At 36.9% G+C, this 26,736-nt stretch overlaps 5 protein-coding genes across 8 annotated transcripts; 1 reads left to right on the top strand and 4 right to left on the bottom strand.

Moving 5' to 3' along the window:
- Positions 1 to 603: 603 nt before the first annotated feature.
- On the bottom strand, positions 604 to 1,421 carry LOC117564184 (uncharacterized). Of its 2 annotated transcripts, none has more exons than XM_034242857.2 (2): positions 1,341 to 1,421; positions 604 to 1,236 (listed from the first exon to the last, which is right to left on the bottom strand). In XM_034242857.2, the coding sequence occupies exon 2, from the start codon at positions 1,225 to 1,227 to the stop codon at positions 946 to 948; it is 282 nt and encodes a 93-aa protein (XP_034098748.1). In that variant the 5' UTR covers positions 1,228 to 1,236; positions 1,341 to 1,421; the 3' UTR covers positions 604 to 945. The 2 variants fall into 2 exon arrangements, with proteins under 2 accessions (XP_034098748.1, XP_051858669.1); XM_052002709.1 differs by having other exon boundaries at positions 604 to 1,239; positions 1,341 to 1,355.
- Positions 1,422 to 2,112: 691 nt separating this feature from the next.
- Positions 2,113 to 2,996, top strand: LOC117564433 (uncharacterized). Its single transcript, XM_052002282.1, has one exon. The coding sequence runs from the start codon at positions 2,233 to 2,235 to the stop codon at positions 2,692 to 2,694; it is 462 nt and encodes a 153-aa protein (XP_051858242.1). The 5' UTR covers positions 2,113 to 2,232; the 3' UTR covers positions 2,695 to 2,996.
- LOC117564432 (thyroid receptor-interacting protein 11) lies at positions 2,988 to 15,277 on the bottom strand. The gene is made up of 12 exons (XM_034243168.2): positions 14,767 to 15,277; positions 14,389 to 14,712; positions 14,095 to 14,253; positions 12,761 to 13,033; positions 12,467 to 12,698; positions 12,301 to 12,401; positions 11,455 to 11,592; positions 4,499 to 4,655; positions 4,238 to 4,443; positions 3,910 to 4,178; positions 3,537 to 3,834; positions 2,988 to 3,352 (listed from the first exon to the last, which is right to left on the bottom strand). The coding sequence occupies exons 1-12, from the start codon at positions 15,082 to 15,084 to the stop codon at positions 3,185 to 3,187; spliced, it is 2,643 nt and encodes an 880-aa protein (XP_034099059.1). The 5' UTR covers positions 15,085 to 15,277; the 3' UTR covers positions 2,988 to 3,184.
- A 2,782-nt stretch (positions 15,278 to 18,059) lies between these two features.
- LOC117563839 (cullin-3-B-like) lies at positions 18,060 to 18,948 on the bottom strand. Its single transcript, XM_052002747.1, has 3 exons — positions 18,937 to 18,948; positions 18,483 to 18,803; positions 18,060 to 18,428 (listed from the first exon to the last, which is right to left on the bottom strand). The coding sequence occupies exons 1-3, from the start codon at positions 18,946 to 18,948 to the stop codon at positions 18,060 to 18,062; spliced, it is 702 nt and encodes a 233-aa protein (XP_051858707.1).
- A 2,204-nt stretch (positions 18,949 to 21,152) lies between these two features.
- Positions 21,153 to 26,327, bottom strand: LOC117563838 (cullin-3). Of its 3 annotated transcripts, none has more exons than XM_034242368.2 (11): positions 26,135 to 26,327; positions 25,153 to 25,453; positions 23,526 to 23,909; positions 22,710 to 23,471; positions 22,475 to 22,645; positions 22,246 to 22,416; positions 22,064 to 22,178; positions 21,861 to 22,003; positions 21,579 to 21,802; positions 21,377 to 21,515; positions 21,153 to 21,307 (listed from the first exon to the last, which is right to left on the bottom strand). In XM_034242368.2, exons 2-11 carry the CDS (start codon positions 25,210 to 25,212, stop codon positions 21,155 to 21,157), a joined length of 2,322 nt encoding a protein of 773 aa, XP_034098259.1. In that variant the 5' UTR covers positions 25,213 to 25,453; positions 26,135 to 26,327; the 3' UTR covers positions 21,153 to 21,154. The 3 variants fall into 3 exon arrangements, with proteins under 3 accessions (XP_034098259.1, XP_051858057.1, XP_034098258.1); XM_052002097.1 differs by lacking the exon at positions 26,135 to 26,327 and adding an exon at positions 25,779 to 25,827; XM_034242367.2 differs by lacking the exons at positions 25,153 to 25,453; positions 26,135 to 26,327 and adding an exon at positions 23,995 to 24,809.
- Positions 26,328 to 26,736: the final 409 nt, after the last annotated feature.

The following is a 26,736-nucleotide window of genomic DNA, read 5'->3' as shown; positions in this document are numbered from 1 at the left end:
AGTATTTTTTGGTATATTAATTTAGTATATTTTAATTTTGATACCGCATTATTTTGCGTTTATTCGTAATGGGTAGCGGGTATCTCACTTGTCTTGTTTATCATTCAAAATTATATTAAAAATGTCTTGATTTATATATTCCTCGGCTTGATTTTATACATTTTTATTTTCTATAACGTATGAGTAATATTTTAGGTGGCTTCCTCTGCAATAAATTTCAGTTAAATGGGCAAGCAGCATTGTATTTAATATTTAAACAAAATTAGCAAATAACTTTTCACCAAGCTATTATTTATTCCAATTAAAATCTGCTTATTGGATTTAATTTTGCTGCAACCGAAGAATTTTATTTTAATTTAAATTCAATTAGGATTCTCAAAGCATTCGTAAATATTCGTAAGAATTTTCGTTTAGAAACGGTTTTCTCAGACTTTCAGACTTTTTTCTCACTTTTCTAGATTTTCCTCCTACTTAACATTCATTACAATCATCAACCATTTATTCTACGTTACGTATACGTAACATTTTAGTTTTGTTTTTTCCAATCATCGCTAATGAAATAAGAATTCTTAGCTTTTTTTTACGTGCGTTTTATTTATATTCAATTGACATGCGCTTATTTAATTCCATTTTGAATATTTTAACTCCAACCTATTAATTGAGTGTGTACAATGAGTATGTGTTTGTGTAAGAGCAAGAAGCATCATCATTCGGCACAGATCAGTCTATGACCAGTTTGAAGTACATGTGTTTCAATAATAATAATAACATCCGTGTAATCCAGTAAACAAATAACAAGGAGGCGTGGTTGCTTGAACCCCAGTTTGAAAAGATCTTGGCGAAGTCACCGTTTAAAACCGTTTAAATACTGTACGAATTGAAGGGCAACATGTGTATGAATGAATGTGTGTCTTGGGATGTAGAAAAGTATATTGCGGAAATCTATCACTGCTCCTTGGGTTCCACCTCTTTGGTGGGTTCATCTTCATCCCAGGGCAGATTGTTGTGCAGAGCGGACCAGCGAGGCATCGAGTAAAGCGACCACATTGGTATTATCATCATGAAGAGCAGCGATCCCCAGCCGTAGAGAGCTTTCTGGCCCATCGACAGGCGAAATCGGGGAGGTCCCACAATAGGTGCATGATGACGCACCTGTTGCAAGCCATCGGGACACGAAATGCGTTTCAAGGGCAACAGCAAAAGTTTTCTTATGGAATTTGAATTCATTGTAAAGTGCTGCTGAACAAAAAAAGAAATATTTCAATTCAACAAGAATTAGAGAAAATATCAAATCTGAAAAATGTATAACAAAAAAAAAAGTTTAGAAAAATAAAACTCACTTAAACAGGCCAAAGTGTGGAAAAAAACAAAACTGACTGAGATATGGAAGCATACAAGCTGCTGTCGACGGAGTTTCAAACAGTCAACGCCTACTGTAAAATCAGGAAATATTTCGGGGGAGGTTCACAAAGGTTAAATAAGCATTAAATATGCTAATGAAAAGTGTTGCGACGCCCGGCGGCTCTTTCTTTATTTAATTTTTGATTTGCCCGCAACATTGTTGCAAATGCCGAGACAAAGCAAAGACGACCAAAACAAACAAAAAATGGCAATGTGAAATTATTATTACATTTTGGCATTGCGTGCACAAACAATTGACTTTTTTTGCCCCGTCGCGAATCAACACGAGAGAAGAGATCACAGCGAGTTGATTACATAAAAATGCGAAACGGAATTTCAAAGTGGCCACTAGGGTCTCATAAATCAGCCAAGATTCGGATTAACCATAAGCACCAGGCTCAGACAGCTGCTGCAGGCCATTTGCGCAATTAGAAATAAATATTCAAATCAAGCATGCAACAATCGCACGAATAGTGTGACCATGCACTGCATTTCAAAATATAGGGCCCGCGACTGGGGTTCAAGTCTTGGCTAAACAGCTGTTACACATTGCAAAGCCACAGTACAACAGAGTGAGACCAATTTTCATGGTGGTTAGCGGGTAGTTTGTCTTTTAGTATATTTCCTTGACATTATTTTAGTAGTTCTGCTTTGGTCACATTCCATCGCATGCGTTAAAAAAACAGCTGTAAAAAGAAAGCTTCTTTTTAAAACAACAATTCTGAATTCATTTAAAAGAATACAATTTTATTCAATAACAAATGAACATATAATATTACTTGGCTGCAAAATCTTCAATATTGCCTTCTATGCATTATCACCTCTAAAACAATGCAACCGCAAGCCAAGGCGGGCGCCAAAAGCCCAGCGTCCGTGGCCAAACTTGAGGAATTCATCAATGACCGGCTTAAGGAGGATCTCAAACAGCTGGAGATATGTCTCAATCGGTATAACGAGGACATTATGGAATATGTACAGCTGAAGAACACGCTTCAAACCTTTGACGAGCACATGCCCGATGGCTACAAGACACAGGTCAACATTGGCAGCAATATTTTTATGCAGGCACGCGTCAAGCAAATGGACAAAATACTCGTGAATGTGGGCAAGGAGGTGTATCTGGAAATGAGCATGGAGGAGGCCATCAAGTTTAGTGATGTGCGCATTAAGATTCTAACCAAACAGGCGGACGTGGTGCGAGATGAGAGCGTAAAGAAGCGAACACTTATTAAATTGGCACTGCTTGCAATAGCTGAACAAGAAAAGTTGCTGCAAGACGAGAGCAAGAAGTGAAGGATCGAAAGCAAGATGGCCGCCAGGGAAGAGATGTAGTAGTGTTGGAAAACGATGTTAGCTAAGTAAATAAAATAGCATGTTATCTAATTGCAGTTGCCTATTGTATGTGATCTGCAGAAGAAACGGAACGTGATTTCGAATTATATTATTTTTAACTGCCGGCTGAGTTTTGTCCAACGAGTGGAATAATTCATTGCTGTCATATTCATAGAGGGATTACGTTATCCGTTAGCAGTAATCGAATGTCACGTGTACTTCCCCGCCCTAAAATTCAAATTACTGATACTATATTTCGACAAAGCACATATAATTAATTTTATTCGCTACAGTTTACAACTTTCAATTTACAATGATTGGCCGAATGTGTATTTAGGAGAGAGAACAAGTAGAAATTACAATAGGAATTGGACAGGGGATGAGAGAATGTTGTGTTACTTGTAAAGTTTTGTGCTGTATGCTTAATGTAAATGTATGAATGTATAAATTATTATTGTATACAAGCATTTGTGGACAATGTCAACTCCTGCGACTGCTGGTTGGGACTCGGATTCGCTGGTAGAGAGTGTGGAGACGGCGAGGGAGGCGTTTGAATCATTCGAACCTGTTCCGTGAGCCGCTTCGAGGTGGTGCGCATGAGGATCAAACGATTTGCCATCTGCGGGTTGAGTTGTAAATACAATTAGCGGGCAGTTAGATAAACTTTACGTCAAGGAATTGGAGTTGGAGTCGTAGACGGGAAGTACGTGGTGGGAGGATGAGGGGGCCGCTGATGAATGATAGTTGATAGTTGGAATTGGTGTTGGAGTTGGAGTTGAGGGAATTGTTGAATGATGACTCACTTCCTCTTGCACCTTCTGCCCTCTGACAACAACCTCGGAGAGTGCGCCACCCGAGGGCAGCCTCATGTTGACCGCCCTCTTGACGCGTCGCATCTCCGCTTCGATCACCGCATAGTCACCAAAGAGCAACTTGTACTCCTCGCTGAGGCGTAGATTCTCGTCCAGCAGCCTGTTGACGTGTTCCTCGGCACCCCGAATGCACATGCGCATTGCCTCATCCGATCTTTTCTGAGCATCCTTCCACTTGCGGAACGTGTCGATGATCAGTTGCTGCTGCTCAGCGATGAGCGTCTGCTTTCTGCAAGTTGGCCAAGAAGTTATACAAATCTTTCAGGAATCTCTAATATCGAGAGCTATCGTACCGCATACGTACTTCAGCTTTTGCTGCATCTGTTTGCACTCACAGGACATCGCCTGCATTTGCAGTGATATCTCCTCGTTGGCATGGCACAAACGATCCACGGTGTCCTTGTGTTGTCGCTCCTCCTGCTTCAGATGGACGTGCATGTCACGGAGCAGCGTACGTGATTTCTCCAGCTCCTGTTGACGGGATCTCAGCTGATCGGTCATCGCTCGCTCACGTCCTGTGCTTCTCGCTTCCTTCTCCTTCAGTCCAACGATCTCCTCACGCAGCAGCTTGCGCTAAAATTTGAAAATACTTAGCTAAAACATTCTTTAATTTGTCTTTAAACTTTGTTCACCTCTGTCTTGAGATCCTCTTGGGTTCTTTCTACTTCACTGAGTCGATCCAGCAGATTTTGTGCGTCCTTTTTCGCTCGTCTCAGCTCCTTGCTCTGATCATCCTTTGCATTTAAAAGATGCTCATAGTTGCTGCACAGCTTATGACGTTCCTCCTCTTGTTGCTTTAATAATGCGGCTATTTCACTTATTTTTTGCGCCTGCTCAACTGAAAACAATGGAAATTAATTATAAATTCCTGAAATGTAGTTTCTGGTACTTACTATTTCTCTGTTTGAGCGTGTAGATTTCGTCCTTGAGGCGATTTGTTTCTGTGGCATCAACATAACCTTCCATCACACTGCGCAGCTGCGTGATTTGACCTTCCCGATCCTCGAGAGCGCATTTGAGACTGTGGATTTGACCTATCAAGCGTTCATTCTGTGAAGGGAACAGAAAAGCGAGTTTATGAAAGAATATGTTTGATAATGTAAAACATCCATATTCAATACATTCATAGTCCACAAAAATATACCGAAGGCTTTATTCGGTATATTAATATAGTATATTATAACCATACAAAATATATAAGATTGTCAGACCCGATTTAATAAGCGTTATTTGGCATACAAAAGTATTTCGCTGATCAAGAATATATTATATATACTTTATGGGGTCGGAAAAGACTCCGTCTACCTGTTACATTAATTTCCTTACAAAGTTATAATACCCTTCTACCCTATGGATACAAATATAATATGCATTAAGAAAAATGTAATCGGAAATATAATGCAAGTTTATGATAGGAATTCTCCTTCTTCTAATAACACTGGAATAATAATTCAAAAAACCTAATACTAAACCTAAATTCACATTTAAAATAAATGAACATATTTGAGATAAGAGGTTCTACAAGTTGATATACAGGCAGTGACTTCTCAACTGCAATTGCAACCTGCAGATACTTATGTAACTTTAAGATACTTTTATATCTTTATGGATGTCAACATATCCTTCATGTCAAGAATTGAACTGAAATTTCAATACTATTTCTAGCATCAAATGCTTTTGTATCTCACAGATACTTTTGAATCTTTTGCATGACTAAGTGACTTTTTAACTGCAATTGCATCTTGCAGATACTTTTTTATCTTTGAGATACATTTGCATCTTTGAGATACTTCTTCCAACTGCTTTTGTATCTTTGAGATAATTTCGCATCTTCCACTTGCTTTTTTAACTGCAATAGCATCTTGCAGATACTTTTGTATCTTTGAGATACTTTTGTATCTATGAAGTACAGCAGCTTTTTTAACTGAAATACATACTTTTGTATCTTTGAGATACTTTTGTATCTTCCAACTGCTTTTTTAAGATACTTTTGTATCTTTGAGATACTTTTGTATCTTCCAACAAAAAAAAAGTATTTCATAGATACAAAAGTATCTCAAAGATACAAAAGTATCTGCAAGATGCAATTGCAGTTAAAAAGTCACTTTGTCATGCAAAAGATTCAAAAGTATCTCAAAGATGCATTTTCAGTACAAAAGTATCTCAAAGATACAAAAGTATCTTAAAAAATCAGTTGGAAGATAAAAAAGTATCTCAAAGATACAAAAGTATCTCAAAGATACAAAAGTATCTCAAAGATACTAAAGTATCTTAAAAAAGCAGCTTTTTTAACTGAAATACATATTGTATCTTTGAGATACTTTTGTATCTTTGAGATACTTTTGTATCTTTGAGATACTTTCGCATCTTCCACTTGCTTTTTTAACTGCAATAGCATCTTGCAGATACTTTTGTATCTTTGAGATACTTTTGTATCTATGAAATACTTTTTTTTTGTTGGAAGATACAAAAGTATCTCAAAGATACAAAAGTATCTTAAAAAATCAGTTGGAAGATACAAAAGTATCTCAAAGATACAAAAGTATCTCAAAGATACAAAAGTATGTATTTCAGTTAAAAAAGCTGCTTTTTTAAGATACTTTTGTATCTTTGAGATACTTTTTTATCTTCCAACTGATTTTTTAAGATACTTTTGTATCTTTGAGATACTTTTGTACTGAAAATGCATCTTTGAGATACTTTTGAATCTTTGAGATACTTCTTCCAACTGCTTTTGTATCTTTGAGAAACTTTTGTATCTTTGAGATACTTTCGCATCTTCCACTTGCTTTTTTAACTGCAATAGCATCTTACAGATACTTTTGTATCTTTGAGATACTTTTGTATCTTCCAACTGATTTTGCATCATTAGATTTTAATTTAAATTGATTGAAACATATTTCTACCATCAAAAGCATTTGTATCTCGCAGATACTTTTGACAAAGTGTCTTTGCAACTGCAGATACTTTTGTATCTTTGAGATACTTTTGTATCTTGCAACTGCTTTTTTAAGATACTTTTGTATCTTTGAGATACTTTTGTATCTTTGAGATACTTTTGTATCTTTGAGATACTTTTGTACTGAAAATGGATCTTTGAGATACTTTTGCATCTTTTGCACGGCAGTGACTTCTCAACTGCAATTGCATCTTGGAGTTACTTATATGTAGCTTTAAGATACTTTTATATCTTTATGGATGTCGTTTATGTCTGTTGTATATTGCAAATATATTTAATATCTAATGTAACTTTTAAAAGTTCTTGAACTTGAAGATTCTAAATTCATCTTTATAAGGATAATATCAGAGAAAAGAATTTCCAAATTATAATTATTTTTTCTCTAAATAGAAAACTTAAGAAATGGAATTTAGTAAATAGTTCTAGAGAACAAACTAAAATTCTTAAAGAGAATCGAAGGCCCAGCAGCCAGCATTCTATTTTCTTTCATTTAAATTTAATAAAATAAATTTAATATTTAATATAATAAATACATAAAATTCTTTATAGATGCTTTTGAAAATTATAAATATAATGCTGAGCTTCAGTTTTATAGAACAAACAAAAATTCTTTATAGATACTTTTAAAAATGAAGAATTGTATGCAAAGAGTGTATTCCATTTTTAGGTACTTGTAATTCCAACTCCGATGTGGCAGTGAGTGGCGACTCTGAGAGTCTTTGTTCGGATTCCTCATTCTGTTGTAGTTGTTGCAGGTGTTGTTGCTGTTGCTGCTGCACTTGTTCCGTGAGCTCTTCGAGATCCCGCTGGAACTCGACAATGATGCTCAGATAATTGTCTCGCGTCGCCTGAAGCATCTCGGATTGTGTCTGACACTGGAGCAGCGAATGCTCCAACTGCTGGCGATGCGGACAATCCTCGCTGATGTTAGTCTTGATGAGGAATAACACAAAAATTCAGGACACATCAATTTGAATGAAGGCTCTTCATGCTTACCATGTCAATCTGTTGTTGTTGTCACTGTTGTTATTTTGTGTTGTGTCTAGCCTCGATGTCAATTGAGCGATATCAGACCGAACCCAGACACAACTCAGCTGTCTGTAGCTGTCAGAATATATGATGATATTTTGTTTGTTTACTTTCGTGATTATTATTGGACTTGGATTGTTTGTGGTGTCAAATGATTTTAGCGGGGGCTTTCGTGTCGATATCGAATTGCATCGCTGGCTCAAAATATTTATAACTGCCGCGTATTTTGCCTTCATTACCATATTTCATTTCATTTCATTTCAATAATATCGCTATTAAAACTTTGTCACGAGAATGAAAAGCAAATCGCAAAGCCACCCGAAAGGTGGCAAAAGTTTCAGGTCTCACAGTATAGATTTTGTTGTTGTTGTTAGTCTGGTTTCAATAGTTTTATAGATATGTATTATTATTATTATATGTATTTCGACGTTGCCTTTCGATTCTCACTGTTTTGACACGATTTTGTCGACTTGGGCATGAAATTATATCGTTTAACTGTCTCGAAGTTGCGGTGTAAAGCAACTAAAGCGTGGCTGCGTGCACTTAAAACATCTCTTAAAGGTCTATTATCATAAGCCAGCGTGGAATTTCCGGGCTGAAAATCAATAATGAACGAATAATACTTTTGATAAACTTTGATTTGCAGGCTTATGAAGTTTTGCTTATTAAATTTAATTCACAGTTTTAAATTGTCGCAGAGTTTTAAGATTTATGCTTGATTCTTCACTTTATTTAATTTCGGTGTAATTACTACAAATCTTACGTAGTTTTCTATTAGAGCTCTGGTTCAAGTTGATTAAAGAAGCTCAGTAAAATCCTCTGATTTCATTAGCTATAGTTGATTTAAATTCTTTTCCGTGTGACTGCAATCAAATCTCCGATTTAAGTTGATTAAATGAGCTAATGAGCTATTCAAGCTAAGTAAATCGCGCTGATTACATTAGCTTTATTTTTTAGACAATTCTATAGGTGATTTAATTATGTTATTTCTTGTTTTTCTTTTAATTAAATCGCTGTATCAAGTTGATTAAAGGAACGTTTAAAAAGCTCATTAAAAAGCGATGATTAAATAAGCTTTACACTTTTAGACAATTCTCTTTTCTGTGAGATGTCAGTTAAATCTTTTAGACTAAAGTTGATTAAATGAGCTTTTGTAAAGCTCAGTAATACGCGCTGTTTAAATTAGCTTTAATTTTTGATTTAAATTCTTTTCTGGGGGTTACAATTTAATCGGTTGTAATTTTCAATTAAAGTCATTGCTCAAGCTGTTTAAAAAGCTTTTTAAAAGCTCATTATTTTCTATTTTTTTTATTCAAGCTTCACTGAGTTTTATTCTCCGTTGTCACTTTTGTACCGAATTCATTCGTGATAATTTAATAATCGCAAGTTTGACAGGATATTAGCGTTGCTCCTTTCATGCAGCTGTCAACAGCTTGTAGATGAGTTGATTTGCGCCTTTAAGAAGTCACTTTGGCGCCACTTGAAAACAATTTGCACTTTTTTATTTATTTCATTTTTGGGGTCAACTTTTTGTTGTAGTTGTTTTGTCAGCCTTCAGTTGGAAGGATAAACTTTTGGCTAATTGCACGACGAAGTGCCTCGGCGTATCCTTTGTGAGCGAGTTCGAGTTCCGAGTTCGCGTCCGTCACGTTGGATTGCCACCTTGGAAATATTATCGCCTTGGCGAGACACTTGACGTGAGGGGCGCTTGTTCCAATTTCTTGACGAAGTCGTCGTCCTCTAGAGGGACGAAGTGTTCCTCCCTTCTATCCCGTTCTCAGTTCTCTACAGTTTTGTGTTGTGGGTGCAACTAATTAAGGCACGTAAATTGTTTGTTTTATGTCTTGATTTTATGTTGCGAGCGCAATGGCAACACCGTTCCTGATTATTATATTCAGCGATTTCATATATTATTGGCACAACTGTGTTTCCGTTTCTGCTCCGAAGACTTTGATTTGTTTCACACGAATAAATAGCAACGTCGTCGACGAGGACGAGTCCCGACTCCTTTTTTTTTCTTCTTTTTTTTGTGTTTGACTCCCCCAAATCTTCAGCCCACTTCGCATATCGCGTGTCGATTGTGGGTAAATAAATAACACGAAACCTATTTCCGCTTCCAGCCGAGGTTCCTGAGGTGGTTCCTTCTCCTTCTCCTCTCTTTCAGTGGGAGGTCGAGTCTAGAGTTCACAACTCGAGCACAATTGCAGTTGAACCCAAGCGACGCGATTTGTACTTGTCGAATGTACACAAACAAATTCACTGCGCGTCGACAGCTTTGCGATTTATTTTTCAAAACAAAATAAATATATATATTTAAGTGTGTATCTGTCGATTGGTATATACATATATATATATTGATGTATATAAATCAGGAACTCGACCTGTCGACGGCAACCTGAAGCATATATAACAACAACATCAACTATGGCGATGGATGACTTTAACCCTCGACAAATGCACTTCTCGCGAGGGTCAACGAAACAAGTTCAAAACAGTCGAGGAATCTTGAATTTATGAATCTGTTTTCAATAAATTTTTATTCAAAATATATTGACATAGTCGAGGAATCTTGCATTTATGAATTTGTTTTCAATCAATTTTTATTTCAAATATATCGACATTCATTTTTACAACTAAAACTTACTTGTAAAATTTTTTTATATTCGCTAACTGGATTAGTGAAAAGAAAACGAAATTTAAAAAAGTTTAAATGACTTATATTAATTATAACCTAATGTAAAATGAATTACATTAATTATAACCTAATGTATCAAATATAATATTTTACAAATATTTTTCATGGCTTAAGACGAATTAATTTTCATTTGATTCTTATTTAAAATAAGTCTGAAAATCGTTGATATTTTATGGAAACATTTAATTCTTTAATTCAATTCTGAATTAGTTATATATATAAATCATTTTTCGAGGCTTTACACGAATTCATTTTCAACTGATTCCTATTTTAAATATAAGTCTAAAAATGGTTAATATTTTATGAAATCAATTCTTCAATTCAATTCTGAATTAGTTATATATATAAAACATTTTTCGAGGCTTAACTTGAATTAATTTTCAATTGATTCTTAATTTCAATATCGTAATAAAGTTCACTATTCAACATGAATTTATTTCTTATTAGTTGATATTGAAATAAGTCTTAATTATATAAGTTTATAATCAAGTTTGTAAGGAACTTAGACAGCTAAAATTGCAGGTTCTAAACATATATTAACTTTACAAGTTATTCACAATTTATAGGCTTAAAATTATACATATTTATGGCAGCTCAGATACTTTTATAAATCAATAGGAAGATATCTATTTTTGAGCTATACAATTTTGTATCCCATCAAATTTTCCTTTGTGCCACACTTTGAGAACAATGATGACAGCCTTCGCTTTGGGGCATGCAGCTTGCATGTGTAGTGCAAATATATTGTGGCAGAGGAATGTAGAATATATATTTACCAGCAATAGATTTCAATATACACATCATATAAAAAATGTTTTGTGTAAATAGTAATAGAACTAGACTCGATTTTGGCGGGAACTGGCTGATAAATAGACCTAGTACTCGCATATTTCAAAGTACTTGGAATGCAGTTTGCTTCGACCTCTGACAACTTGGGCTAAACTAACTTAAACTATGCTTAAGTTTCTACTTGACAAAGATATCTAGTCAAAAGTTGTGGTGGAAGTTTTGGTTGTTGTTGTTATCGGTGTTTTGGTGTCGTTGTCTTTTCCTTTGTCGCTGGGCTAAATTTATCAAAAAATAATTTGCGATAAGGTTTTTTATGATATCGTAAAATAGATATATAGATAGATGGTTTGATTGATAGCTTTGCAGTTGAAACTCACATTCTGACAGAGTTCCTCCATCACTTTGCTGTTCTCTATTTCACTCAGCTTTTCGTGCATCTCAAGGATGGCCAAACAGAAAGGATTATTGCTCGATGAGTCTTCGTATAGTTCCTCGTAGGTGAAGCTAGAGCGACGCTGCAGGGAAAGAAATTTATATAAATTAACTTAGAATTTCGGTCTTACTGTCTGTTTGTTTATTTTAGTAATTTTAATAATATTCGGCTATTAACTATGCAAAATTTGTAATTTAAAGAGTTTTAAATGAAATGAAAACCCAAAAATATACCAAGAGCTATATTTGGTATATTTATACAGTAGAAATTCCGGTATATTTTAAATACAAGACTTCGCCAATATACTAAAAACATTTTTTGATATATTTTTAGTATTTTTGTGATATACTAATTTGGTATTTTTGATTAAAATTCGGCTATTAACTGTGCACAATTTGTAATTTAAAGAGCTTTAAATTAAATGAAAACCCCAAAATATACCAAATGCTATATTTATACAGTAGAAATGCTGGTATATTTTAAATACAAGATATCGTCGATATACTGAAAAAACCTTTGGTATATTTTTAGTATTTTTGTGATATACTGATTCGGTATATTTCAAATACAACACTGTTTTGCTTTTATTCACATTGACTAGCGTGTATTTCAAGTCGACCACACTCAACTTTTACTTTTCAATTGCAAAATTATCATATTTTAAAATTTTAATTGGTTTTGGACAAGTTCAGAATTATAACTAGAAGTTACTAAACCAAATCTATAATTACTAAAAATTTTAAAAGCAAAAACTTGTAATATCTAGAGAAATAAAGATTCTTAAACTCACCAGCTTGGAGAAGAGATCTGCAATTTCTTTTAATGCCTGACAGTTTTTCTGATTTACCGAACGTTCTGCCTCGTATGAAAACTGCAATTCCAGCAATTGAACTAAGCACAAAATGAAATCTCTGTTAAAATATACAAACATTAATATTCAATTATATTTAACGCACCTCTGTATTGAGTTTCCAATTGTTGTATTCTGACATTGAGCTGTTTTTTGCCATCGATAATCGATTGCACATGTCGACGCAATTTGTCCACAAGCTGTGCATCGCCTTCGTCGCTGATAATCTCACTACTTGCAGCAATCGGAGCTTCAAGTTCTTCCAGATTCTGTTCCAAGTTTCTTAGCTGACTACGTAAAGAATCCAAGTTATTCTGTGTTGTAGTGCGATCTAAACTCTGTGAATTTAAATGAAGAAATTATAAAGAAAACTAAATTGGAATGCAATTTCTTCACTTACAATTCTTTCGAAGAAGCAGGAGAGCAGCTTGCGATGATGATCGATGGCTTGCAGATCATTTTTGCTGACCAAATCGATGAACTCGGTGAGTTCAATGTTCAGCATACGAAGCAGTTCACTCGTCTGTTGATCCTTTTGGTTGAGACTCTCGAATAGGCAGCTCGATGATTCCAAGTCCAGATTCGCACAGGAATCGATGGCTGCCAAACGTTCCTTACTGACATTTTGCGTGTCCATTGACATTTTGCTCACACAATCTTGTAATTCCACTAGCTAAAAGAAAAAGGTGGATTATTAATTTAATTTGATATTCAATAAAGAAATTTGTCTTAAAAATATATAAAAAATATTTTAAATGACACTAAAAACTAAAGTTTTAAAGAAGTTTCTATTAGAAAGGCATTGTATATAAAATTTGATACAATAATAATATTGTGACCATATTTTTCATTATCTCATGGCAATATCTTAACCTATTTTAAAATTATGTAAAAATTAGATCTTCAGCATCTTTTAACATCTACAAATTCCCTAAGAAAATATCTGGAATAAGAATAGTTAAAAAGAAATCCGAAACTTGGAATTAATATCTACAATTTCTTTATAAAAATCTTTGAATATGTCTTTGAGATAATGGAATTTAAGAAATTCTCAAAAAATAAATCTTAAACTTTTAATTGATACCTGTAAATTCGTTATTGAAATATCTGGAATATATCTTTGAGATAATAAAATTTGTAGAATACTTATAAACTCTTTTTGAAAATATCTGAATATGTTTTTAAGATAATGGTATTTAAAGCATACTTAAAAACGAAAAACTGCTATGTACAAATTGTTTATAAAAAAAATTAGACATTATCTTTGGAGGTAATGAAGTTAAAAGAATTCTTAAAAAGACTTCTTAAATTAAGAAGAACAGATGCCTAAAAAATATGCTAATATTGAAATGGATTTTTTCTTTAAATCAAATAAAAATTTGATATAAATTCTAATAGATTTTCTATTTTTTCTAAATGTTGTATGCGAAATATCTTTTATAATGTCTAAGGTTTAGAAAGTAATTTAAACAGATGCCTATAAACAATCTAATATTGGAATACATTTCGCTTTAAATCAAATGAGTCTGTTCTAAAGGAGGAGGATAGAAGTAGGGACTCTCACTTTCTGATAGAATTTTCTATCGCATATAAGCAATCTAATAATATTGGAATTCATTTTCTATTAAATCGAATGAAGCTCGAATTAACCTATTAACTTTTTCTGAATCTACGATAGATAATTCTCTATTTATCTTTCTAAAAGGTTTGGGAAGTAGAAGTATGAACTCTTACTCGCTGATTTAGTTGAGCTATGCATTTGTCCTTGAGGATTAGCTTCTGTCGTGCCGTTTGGACAATTTCGTCCATGCCTTTGAGCTGTTCCTGCAGTTGACAAACTTCATCGTGTTTGGCAGCCACTTCGTTGGCCAGCGATTGCATGCACTTGGTGACCTGCAATGAAATGAATCAAACACAAAAATAAAGAACATTAAACTAATTTATTAAACAACAAGTCAACATTACAAGCAATGAAAAAAATAAATGCGATACGAATTAACTTGAGTGAAGGTGTCTCAAGCTACGTACCTTCTCGGCTTCGCTTTCCAAGGGCTGACAATGGCATTCCTGCAGTCCAAGAAGTTGATTGAGGGTCATGGTCTCCAGGCAGATGTCGTTGGTGTTCCATTTGTTGTGGTGATACGCTTCCTGCACCAGCTTAATGATGGCACAAATATCCTTTCTCAATCGTCGATTCTCATCGAGCGTTTGCTGCTGTTCACCTCGACGCTCTTGAAAAGCATTCATGATCTTCTTGAAGACGTCCATTTCAAGAGCGCTCATGTTGCCAAAGAGCAGATAGTTGACATGCAGCAGGTGATCCACCCAATCTTGAAGAGTGACCAAGCGAAGCTGGCAAAGAGAAGGAGATATAGAATAATCCTACTTAGTGCATGATTTAATTACCTCCGAGTCTCCCCCCGCTTCGGTGTCGATGGACTCGAGTCGCTTGAGGAACATTTCATTCATTTCGAAATTCATTTTCGCTCCATCGCCGCAAATGCCGCGCAGCTGCTCCACACTGGCCTTGAAGTTCTCTGTGCTGTGTCCACTCGGCGGCTCCGGCTTGGGAGGATTCCTTGTAGCTTCACCGGTTGTTGCTCCTCCGCTGAGATACGTTGGTTGCTGCTCTGTTTGTTTTTTGGTCTTGGCAATGGGCGGCTTTGATGTCGTTAGCCCCATGCTGGTGGCATCCAATTGGAATCCTCCGCGTCGTTGATTCATTACAAAAAGTTAAAGGCGAATGAAAAATTGTTCTTGGAAAAGAATATGAAAATTTGCTCGAAAAATGGAAAAATAGTTGATAGAAAAAATGAAAACTTTGCTAGTTTGAATTTAAGCCTAGACACGCATTGTGTAATTTAGCCAAACAGTTTCAGGTCAAACGCAAAAGTGAATGCTGGCTAACTCAAGGCACAGCTGATGGATGGAGGCTTGGAGGAGAGTAGAGGAGAAGAAGAGGAAGAGCTGCTGGCCTGCTATGTTCTCGCACTCTCTCTCTCTCTCTGGTTATGTGTTTTTTTTCCTTTAAGGTCACTCACTTTACACACGCAACCGTTAAACGATGACAACAACAACAGTGTTCAATAATAATAATAAAAACAAATCAAAATTGCAAAATTGATATTTCGTTTTCGTTCAGGCGAACCTTGGCAGCGACGTCAGCAGCGACGCTGACGGCGACAGCGACAGCGGCGTGTTCATATCTTTTGTTTGTAGTCTTCTGACGTAGTTTTTGTTTATTTTTATATGTAGTATTACGCACACACACACACGCATACGCATACGCGAATATTTAAACATATATGCGAACGAGCACGAGACAGTTTCGTTTTTCAGTTACGTTTTTTGTTCCAGTTCCCCAAAAAATACAACAAAAAAATTCTTGATTCGTTTCGTTTTGATTCAAGACCGCGTGCTGTGAGTTCTGCCCGTTGCGCTTGGAGACCAGACGGCAACTGAGCAGCCAACTGAGCGTCACACACACTCCACTCCACTCCACACACACACTCACACACACACACACGCTCGAAATATGTGCGTCTGGGGTGCACACGAGCTTCGCGAGCTGCGAGCTGCGATGTTACGAGTATGGGCAATATCAGTTTTCTTGCCGCCATCACTCGTAGCCATCCAGCAGAGGGTATGATGGCACTCAGCTCAACTGAGCAGTAGAACCGCTCTGATCTTAGCTTCTTAGCTAATTCTGAAAATTTCATGACAATCCCATGATATTCGAAAAAGTTATACGCAAATTGAGCAAGACTCAATGATACTTATGTTGAACCTGATTAATCTGTTCCTCAATCAATAAGAAAACCTTTTTGAAATTTAGCCTCTTATTTACTTTTTTAGTTAAAAAACTTTACAATGTTTGAATTCTGAAAATTTCATGACAATTCTGTTTTACCTTTAAGCAAAGTATTTCACCGTCTGTCCTATAAAGCTGTGCTCTTATCTTAGCACCAACTGAGCTGAGCTGTAATCTATTCATCAAACTGTTCCACCTCATATTTCAACAATCTTAAGTTCAATAAGCAAACTATTTTGAAATTTGGTTAAAAAAAAATTACATTGTTTAAATTCTGATAATCTTATGATGCTGTTATTTAAGCATGATTTAAAAATATTTATAAAATTAGTATCAATCCGAGTATCTTTCACTTTTAAACAGAGTATTTCAATGTCTAGCAAGCTAACCTTTAAAGCTGTGCTCTTATTATTTTGATAGGTACTCTATTTAGAATAAAGTCATTCACAAATCTTTACTCTTTCCTTATAAGTAGATCTCAAAGCTATAAAATATATAGGGTACAAGCAGAAGGAGGCATCTTCGACCCTATAAAGTATAGTATAGTATGTATTTGGGCAAAAACGCCTATTTACTAGGGGTCTTAGTTGCTTTGGCTGACAATCTGGTATATTCTGCACTACAACCTCTTTGAATGTAGTACTATATTGATATACCACAAATAGACTTCAGTATATGTTTAGTATTTTACAGTACCGCACTAGTTTGCTTTTATTCCAAATGGGTAGCGGATATCTCACAGTCGAGCACACTCGACTGTAGCTTTCTTAACTGTTTTGTTTTATTTGTAAATATTTTTAAAGTTTTAGTAGAGTAGAGAAGATAATATTTCATTACAACTCAAATAATTAAATAGCCAAACAATAAGTGACACTACTGTAAAGTTTCAAATATCTATAACTTCTTATATTATAAAATTGTTATCATAATGATTACTCTCATATTAAGATATCAATACTCATATAAAGATACTAATACTACAATTCTTTATTTAATTTGAATATTTAAGTTCTTTCCTATATCACATTTTTATATTTCAAATATAAGAGACTTATGCAGAGTATCTGCTAGTCGAGATCTCAAGTTGAATTGTGTGTTCGCTTGGTGCTTTCGAGAGAGCAACAGCTTGTTCTGGTTGCTCTCTCTGGCTGCGCTTGGGACTTAGGCCTGGCCTTATCAGTGCGTCAGATCGAATCGATGCGGATCGTCATCTCCATCTCCATTGCCATCGCCATCGCCAACGCGATCGGCGTCAGCATCTGAATCTCAACCTGAATCGTCTTCTCCCTTTCCCCCTCTCTCTATCTCTCTCTCTCGCTCTCTGTTGCTGTCTTCGTCTCGGTTTCAGTTTCGGTCGCGGTCTTTGCTTTTCTGTGTTTACCAAAGAACTTAACATATTTATACTGAAAGCCAATAAGCAAGTCATCTCTGAAAAGTGTAGAGCAAAAGTTGGCTTAATCTAATTGATAAATAATTATAAAATTTGTGAGTTAGATAAGTTTATTTACAAATTAGATGTGGGTGAGAGAGCAGAGCACACAATATTGACTATTTGTGTGGCGAATTCTTGGATTTGCACAGATCTTTATAGATACGAAAATATATTTTTTGTTATTTGCATTGCATAAGCTGCATTTATTTTTTATTTAATACTATAACAAATTTACAAAATGTTGTTGACAATATTCCGAACTTTGCTGCTTTCTCGAAATGAATAATACATCGACTTTGCTTATCATTCGGTGTCTAAACTATAGACTTTGATCTTAGGAAATCCCCTTGCAAATTCCAAACTTGACACGTACGCAGCTCAATTTACATTTTGTTTACCAGCTGAACGCATTTTGTAGTTGTTGAACTTTACATTGTGAATAGTTTAATGGGCATCTTAAGTCTTGTATTTCTTAATTATTTCTTCTAACAATTTTACAACCTTCTGTTCTGTTTCCTTGTCCAAGTATTTTGTGAGTCGAGCTGATTCCTTTTCAATGTGCAGCTTCATTTCCTGCTCAAAATCACAAGTTTTGTCTTCCAAGATCATCCCCACTTTCCGCTCATAAAACTTTTCAGTTTGAGCTAGAAAAGGTTCTTCAAAAATCTGCTCATAAACGTAGCGCGTATTTTTGCCCAGAGTGTGGAGCATTGTGCACACATTTTTGATCTCTAACTCATTGATGGACTTCCCAAGTCGCTCTGCTTCTATCAAATCCAACAAATTTTGTCTCAGCTTTTGCTTGATGTCCTCAAACTCAATGATCTGAAAGAATTGCATTGTTATAGTTAAGTTTTCTATCAAGTTTTTGCAGCTTACTTCATATCTGAATAGTTGCAATCCTAGTATATAGACACTCTCCAATCCTCGTGGCTCGGCATAGCTGCGATCCATGTATCCAAGCATATCGCTTAACATACGCATTGAGGTCTTATGCTCAATCCACACTTCATTCAATTTCGATCGAAAATTCCGGTTCAAATTTGAAAGCAATTCCTCTCGCACCTTTTGTTTTAAGTGATCTGTCAGCAGCTCTCTTAATCCGTTGTACATGCGGAATCCATGTTTGTTCATAACCACTTCGTAGGCCTTGTGATAGAGCTCCTCATGAGAGAGTCCAGGATTATCTTTCTGTAGTTCCTGAATGGCACTCTTAAGAATACTTATACGTACTTCTCATCCATGGAGCTATAAAATATGAATATCAACTATGAATTATTATTATTATTTTATTGAAATAATGACTAAAATTCCTTATTCCAATGAGATGAACCAGAGCAACCATCTTGAATTCACCTTTGGCGCACTTTTTAAAATTTAAAGTTCTTGCTTATGCTGTCGATACTTATCGAACTCTGCTGATAAGCTATGTATATCGATTAAACATGATTCATATGTTTTTGCAGATCAGTTATCTTATCACAATTATAATTTGTTTAAAAGCATGTAAATATAATTGCTAAACTTAAAAATTTCTGTGTTTCGATTAAGCATTTCCATTTTTATATATAAGAATATAAAAATTTATTCTTACAATATTTACTACAAAAAATCTAGAATTCACGTTTATATTTCATACATTTATAATTAATAAACTATTGTAAATGAATCAGACACTTACTTGAAACTGTTAACGATATTTGTTTGACGATATTTCTGTGTACTTCCCCCAGACAAGCTGTTAGAAAAAAGCTGCCGCACGTTTCACCACCAAATGAAATATAAAAATGGCTGCAGAACAGTGCTGGGTAAATATCGATAAGATTGTCGATATGAAAAATATCGACAAGGCTTTTGCGCTTATTGATAAAAATGGTTTCGTTCTTTGCGGTCGTTTATAAAGGTAAAAACTTAAACTTGTTCAAATAATTAATTTTGTATTTTGTTGGATTAACGCTCTTGTTAAATTGCTTTTTGTTTCTATAAACGTAGAAGACTAATATTTTCAAATATTAAACGATTTTCCGAGTCGAAAATATCGATGTAATCCGAACACTAGATTAACAGCAGCACCGTGCTGTTAAATGGAGTTAACAGCTGCCCTAAGCTGTTAAATGAATATAACAGCATTTGCAGCTGTTAACTTCAGTCGCCTCTTAATGACAGTTTGGCTATCGTTTTATCGAAGTTCGATAAGCGTGTCACTCGATTCTAAATGCGCGCCAAGTTAATTCAAATTCAAAATAGCCCAAGTGTTCCATTGCAAATCAAGTACTCATACAAACTTAATTTTAACGCTCATATACGTTTTATTTATATTATTTTTCCATACAGAAGAACAAAAAATTATGTACAATTCTTTTTCTTGCATTTGCTCAGTGCTTTTTCGCCTGCTCGTTTGCGCTTATAATATAATAATTATTACGGACTCTCTCACATTTGTATGTAACTCTGCAGCAATAATAATTCCAAATTTCACTTAATTCAAAATTCCAAAGACAAAAAGAAAATGTGCCAAAAAGATGAATTCCATTTTCTTTTTTTTTTACATTATTGGCATACATTTTTGTTGTTGTTGGCGAATGTACCAATGAATGCAGATGAACAACTTTCATACACTTAATTATTTAGTTTATAAGCCTGATTTCACGAATATATGTGGTTTAGCTTTATATATATATATATATATAGTTATAAAAAATCGATTTTAAAAATGTGTGTTTGTGTTAAACTCTCTTTTTCACATGAATCTCGAAACGTTTTCTTCGTTTACGTTTTAAGGATTTAATGTTAATTGATTATTTAAATGGATATAGGGGAAATGGTGAGGGGGAGAAGGAGGAGGAGGAGGAGGGAGACGTAAAAATGTACATCAAACGCTCACTAAATTTATTATATTCATTTATAAATTTATTACTTTAGCTATATTTATACTGCTGCTTAGAATTAAGTTTTTTGCATTATGCATTAATTCTTATTTTTGCTTCGCGTATGCTTCTCCATCCGTATCTATGATGAGTGTGAAAGTGTGTGTGTGGCGGGTGTGTATGTGTGTGTTTATGGGAGGTGCTTATTGCTATACAATTTTCGTATTTTATGTGTTGTCATGGTTGCTTGTGGAAAGTGACAAAAGTGGTATTCAAAATAAATAGCAAAAGTATATAGAGAATTTAGAGAATAGTCGAAAATATATTATATTTGAATATGGATAGCACTTGGCAAGGGAAAGAGGAGGGAGCAGGGGTGCCTAATTAGCAATAACTGTTCAATTTTGAATGTCAGGCTTCTTTTACAAATTTCGCACTTGAGTCTATTGAGTTCTATATTATTTCTTGGTCAAAGTAGTTTTTGTTCCAGTTTGCTGGCTGCTTAGCTGCACATTTTAGTTGTAGACTGTAGATCCCAAGTTGAAGCTGATGGAGTATGAAATGTAGGGACGGGGAGTATTATGCTTTGTTAATATAGCTTGAGAATGAGAGCGGGATGAATGGTGGTGAATGAAAGGAAGGAGGATGATTGCGCGCACACATTCCTATTGTTGTTTGTTTGTTTTAAGCCAAGTAGATGTACACCTTGCGATCTTCTGGCGTTCGCGCCAGATATTCACGCTCGATAAGGCCTTCGATGCGCTTCTTGATGAACACAGGTGACGGCAAGAAACGTGACTTTAGCTGCGACGTCACGTCCGACACCAGCAGATTGTGCTGCAATAAGATAGCGATAGCGAGATATCAGATAAGATGTGGATAAACATTATTTCACTAGAGATTTACCGCCATGCGTTTGCGAGCCTTCATAATGCGTACGATGGCTGCTTCAATTTCATGTTTGCGATCCTCATCAACTTTACCGCGCGTCTCCTTGCGCTCTGGCTCCGATTCGCCCTTGGCCGCAACCGTTTGTATCTTTACCCTGCAGGCACAAAAAGAGTTTTAGTTTTGCCAAGAAAATAAGTTATATAAACTTGTAACGCACCTGTGGAACTTGGAGACAAATGCATCGTTCACATAAAACTCATCCGAGGGCTCAATGTCTTTTGTTTTCGTTTTGGAGTTGCGCACCAGCAAACGCTGGGCAGGCTTGCCCATGGACAGCGATTGTAAAGCGCGCACCAGCTCCCTCTCGGGTATGTCCGTCTCTTGGTGTATGTCATCATAGGTCAGCACATCCCGATTGTTGAACAGCAACAAGACGCACATCTGTGGAGAGATAATTTGATCAGTTTTGATAGATTAAAGAGAGAGCATTCTAATTCACCTGGTAGGTGGACACTTGTAGTATATGCTTGCGTGTTGTTGTGGGCACAGCGCAGCCACTTGAACTTGAGCTTGGCCCATCCTTGTCCTTGTCGCTGTCATTCGCTTTGCGGCCATAGAAAACGGCATTGATGTAGGCAGTGCCTGAAGTGGGAGATCATTGAATTCCAGTTCATAAAGTCGCTTTCAAAAGCCAAAACTCACCCATTTGCGGCTGTAACGTTAGCTGTCGACCCGAGTGTTTGTCCAAATAGAACTTTTTAAACACCTCAAAGGCCTCGCGTGGTGCAGAGGGTATGTTGCAGTTAGGCGTTGCCGTCTTAAGGATTATAAAGCACACAATTAAAGGTATCTTTTTTTTGTAATTAATATCATTTAATGCTCACCTGTGTGGGCCAAAAGCCGGTGGTTAAAATGCGCACCGTCAGCTCAACACCGCTCAATGACAAATTGTTATTATTTACATAACTCTTGAACTCATCCATAATCGTATTTGAAACGGACATATCCTTGAACATGCCCTCCAGCTTTGATGTAAATTGACAGCCACATTCAGTCTGCAAAGAAAGGTGGAATTAAGTAAAAGATGATTTAAAGAATTGACTCTTCACTTACCTTTAGTTTGGATATCATGTTCTTTTCAAAGTCATCGGAGACTGATTTGTTGAGCAGCAAACGTTTGGCCAAATGTGTCTTGTAGTAGCGCTCGAAGACATCCTTTTCAAGCAGGAAGCGGAACAACACCATTGTCTTGTCCAGAATGGTCTCGATCTCCTGCTCGCTCATCTGTCAAAATGATTAATCAAATGAATTATTTATATATTTAATGAAAAAGAGTTTTAATACTTACGCCCTTGCCACCCTTTTTCAGCTTGTCGTCGATGAAGAGCGACAGATATTCGGGTGATTTGTTGTTCAGATTGAGAAAATGCTCGAAATCCGCCGAGATCACATTCTTAAAGAGTCGATCATTGCTAAACGAATGCAACAAGAACTGATCGAAACGATCCTTGAGATCGAGCAGATTTTGCACAAATGTTATCGGATTTGTATTCCCATTCTCCTCCTCCTTGACCAGCATGCTTCCCTGTTCCCGCAGATACGCAGACATTGTGTCCGCTATCACCTTGAGGCCCTCCTCCTTTAGTCGTGAGAATAGCTTGTATGTGCATGCCAAATCCTCGGTCTTCGAGTTCTTAATCATATACACCACACCCGAATTCTCCATCTCGACAATGGTGCGCATGTGTTTCTTAATTAGCTCCTCCTCAACGACACGCACAATCCGTGGCTCGGTATCTTTGTCCAAATAGAGCGCCGCTCGCGATGATTCCTCGGTGATGCGTGCCTCCACTTTCTTGATGTAAACGCCAGCGTTATTCTCCGCAAGAAAGTTTTGCGATTCGAATTTGTAAAAGGCCGCCGACTGTGAGAGGAACGGCTTCTCAAAGTCCTCCTCGTAAACGGTGCGCGAATTGATGCCCAGCGTGATGAGCATGGTGCAGGCATTCTTGATCGCCAAATGATTGATGGCCTCGCCATGTCGCTCCTCCAGCACCATGCCCAGCAGCTTTTCGCGCAGCGCCTTCTGTATTTCCGGAAAGCGAACAACCTACGGGGGAAGTGATTAGTTAAAAGTTAAGCGTGGTAAATTCATGAACTAAACCTGATCCCTGAAGAGTATGAGTCCCAGATTATAGACATTGTCCAGGCCACGCTGCTGCACATAGACGCGATCCATGTACATGAGTATGTCGCGTATCATGACCATCGAGGTCTGATGATCGGTCCAGGCCTGATTCAGTTTGGGCAGAAAATTGCTGTGCAAACTCTCGAGCACCTCCTGGCGCACCTTTTGCTCCAGATGCTCCGAGACAACCTCACGCAGTCCATAATAGAGACGAGTGCCATGCTTGTGCAGCACCATGTTGTAAGCATTGCGATACAGTTGCTCAAAGGACAGTCCCGAGTTGTTCTTCTTCTGTATCTCCTGTATGGCATTCTTCAATGTGGCCCAAATGCTCTCCACATACTTTTCATCCATGGAGGCCTGCAAAAAGAGATGAATAAGGAAGTGTTTAAGAGTGTGGAGGATTAAAGATATTATATTCTTATAGCTATTCTTGGGGGCTAACATTGAATGCACGACGTTTGTACTCGGGCAGCCACAAAGGATACTTGCGTCCGAAATCACGCAATTGTGTGGCAGCTGCCGCTGTTGTGGCACGCACCGAGTGCTCGCTGTGGGGCGGCATTGAGGTGCCAGCGCAAGCGCGTGGCGATGCCACCAAAAGTGGCACATTCAGGGGCAACTGCTGATGCTGCTGTTGCTGGAGAGGATTACGCGTAATGTTGCGCGTGTGGCGACATCGAAAATTGAAATTATTGCGAGCACTTGGATTATTCAGATTATTGGGCTGTTGATTGGTGTTGCTGGCGGCAAAGAGTGCAATCCTTGGATCATGGCGACTGCTGTACATCGATGCTGGAGTCGCCTGCGATGGATAACGCACAGGAGTCGAGGCGCTTAGCGCACGCTCCCAGCTATAGCGCTGCTCCCCAATTATGTAATGCGATTGCGATGGCGCCAGCAGCTGCTCCACTTGCAGCTGCGGCAATGGATGCGTCTCCTGTCCCAGCTGCTGCTGCTGTTGGTGTTGTTGGCGCTGGCTCGCTGCTGGAGCCGGACGCGAGCGGCCGCCCGTTGCCGTCGTTGGCCTTATTGACATCCGCCTCGACGACAGGGATTCAAAGTGTCCAGCTGCAGTCGTATCGTCATCAATAATGCGTCACGTCTCTCTTCTTCTGCTCCTGATGCTTCTCTTCTCTCTCTCTGTGTCTGTGAGTGTGTCTGTGTGTTTGTTTGTTGGGCAAACAACAACAATTTGTCGAAACCAAGTTGAGATTAAAAATTGAGAGAACTTAAAAACTAACTAAAAATGCGATGAAGCTTTTTCATTCATCAAACATTTTAAACCTGACAGCGCTGCTATTTTTATGTTTAATAACCCAGTAGCCTGCTAAGCTAACCCAGAGGAAAACCTAGCTGAAGAGGATCGCGAAATTCTTAAATGTCCGCTAGAGGGCTTCGATCCTCCGATCAGCCAAAGTGCGTGACATGTCCTGCTGCATGTCCACACTCTAGGCTGTGTTGCTAAGCAGTGTTCTATAACGCCGGCTAAAGCTTGATCTATTAGATCAGTTGCGTTTATGTGTACGTAATATCTTATCGCGTTGTATCGCGCAATTTGAATTTTTTTTGCTGGCTCATCGTTGCTCCACAGACTACTTACGGGAAAGGCGCGTATGCGCATTTTGCCCTCCTTCTTGGGCGGATTGCCGCGTAGATTCATATTTTGTAGGCGTTGACGGCACTGCTCCTCCACTTTATTTCCAGCACTGGCCGAAAAAGCTTCCGCGGCAACAGCGGCGGCGGCGACGTCGGCAGCGGCGTCGACAACAGCGTTCTTCTTCTAGTAAACAAACGATTACGTCGTTGTCTTCTAATCGCTTTTGTTTTTGTTGCTGTGCTCTTTTTGCGTTAATGAACTTTGTGGGCGGCGGCGAAGGGGACGTCGTCGTGTTTGTCGTCGGCTACGGGCAAAGGAAAAGGAAAGATGGAAGCTCACTACGTTTGTTTATTTTTTTTTTTGCAATGCAACTGCGACAGCGACAGACGGATTAAGTCTCTTTGTTACAGAACTCTCCGTGTGTTGTGCTCTCTCTTACTCTCTGATTGCTGCGTTGGATCTATGTGTGTGTGTGTGTGTGTGAGGAGATCTTTTAGTCCGCTTTCAGTAGCAGCAGCTCAACGACTTTGTTGCACATACACACACATACACGCACATACGCATACTCTTACACTCACACGTACACAATGTCAGGCAGTAAAAGAGAAATGTGAAAAAGAAAAACTCACACGGGGCGCTAGAAATCGTCGATGAATAATTGTTATGTGTGTGTGTTTGTGTGCGTTTAATGTACCTCCAACTGCATGCGATTAATTAATTATTATAATTTATAAGTCAAATACTAAAAACACTTCACTATTTCCAGCTACACAAGTCTGTTGTTTTTGTTTTTCTTGTTGTTTTCTATAGTAGAAAACTGAGGTGTTTTTTTTTTGCTATTTCACTTTTTCATACATGGCAAAGAGACCAACTGCGTTAATGTGTGCGTGTGTTTTTGCTGTCTGTGCATGTGTGTACATGTTTTGTGTTTGCGCGTGTGTGTGTGTGGCTGCTGCTGCTTCTGCTATTGTTGTTGTTGTTGTACCTTTTCTTTTTGCGTTTGCGGCGTTCACTTTGTTTGCTATGAATTTGTTGTTTAGTTTCTTGTCATCACTCGCTTGTTGTTCTTGCCACAGTTTTGTTATACACTTGATTGTGGCTTATTACGTTATCATGCATTGCAATTTGTATTGATTTTAAAAAAAAATCATATGAGAATTCGGCTGTGGACCAGCGTGACCGCAATTTCAATTAGCAATTAATACCATTGTGTATTGACAAAATATACCACTGCCTTTGGATCTACCCAATAAAAATAATATTGGTATATCTTCTATAATTTGAACGCTTTTTTTGTATGTATTTGTAATATTAATATGATGACCATAAAAATTAAGTGAATTATCCATTAATTGGAGTCAACATTGCTAAAGATAATGCTTGAAAAATTCGAATTTATTGTTACAGCTATTTTTTAGCCTTTTAATACCAACACATATTTAGTTTACTGTTGATGGTCACACTGGAGTCAGCTGGTCCCAAACGATAGTATCGACTTTTTGCCATTCGCACAGAAAAATAACAGTACTCATTGTAATGTAATAATTATTTATATATTAAAAAAACAACTTCATAGAGGAATTAACT

Source organism: Drosophila albomicans, chromosome 2L (assembly GCF_009650485.2).
Source record: "Drosophila albomicans strain 15112-1751.03 chromosome 2L, ASM965048v2, whole genome shotgun sequence".
NCBI lineage: Eukaryota > Metazoa > Arthropoda > Insecta > Diptera > Drosophilidae > Drosophila > Drosophila albomicans.
This window is presented reverse-complemented; position numbering and strand designations above follow the sequence as displayed.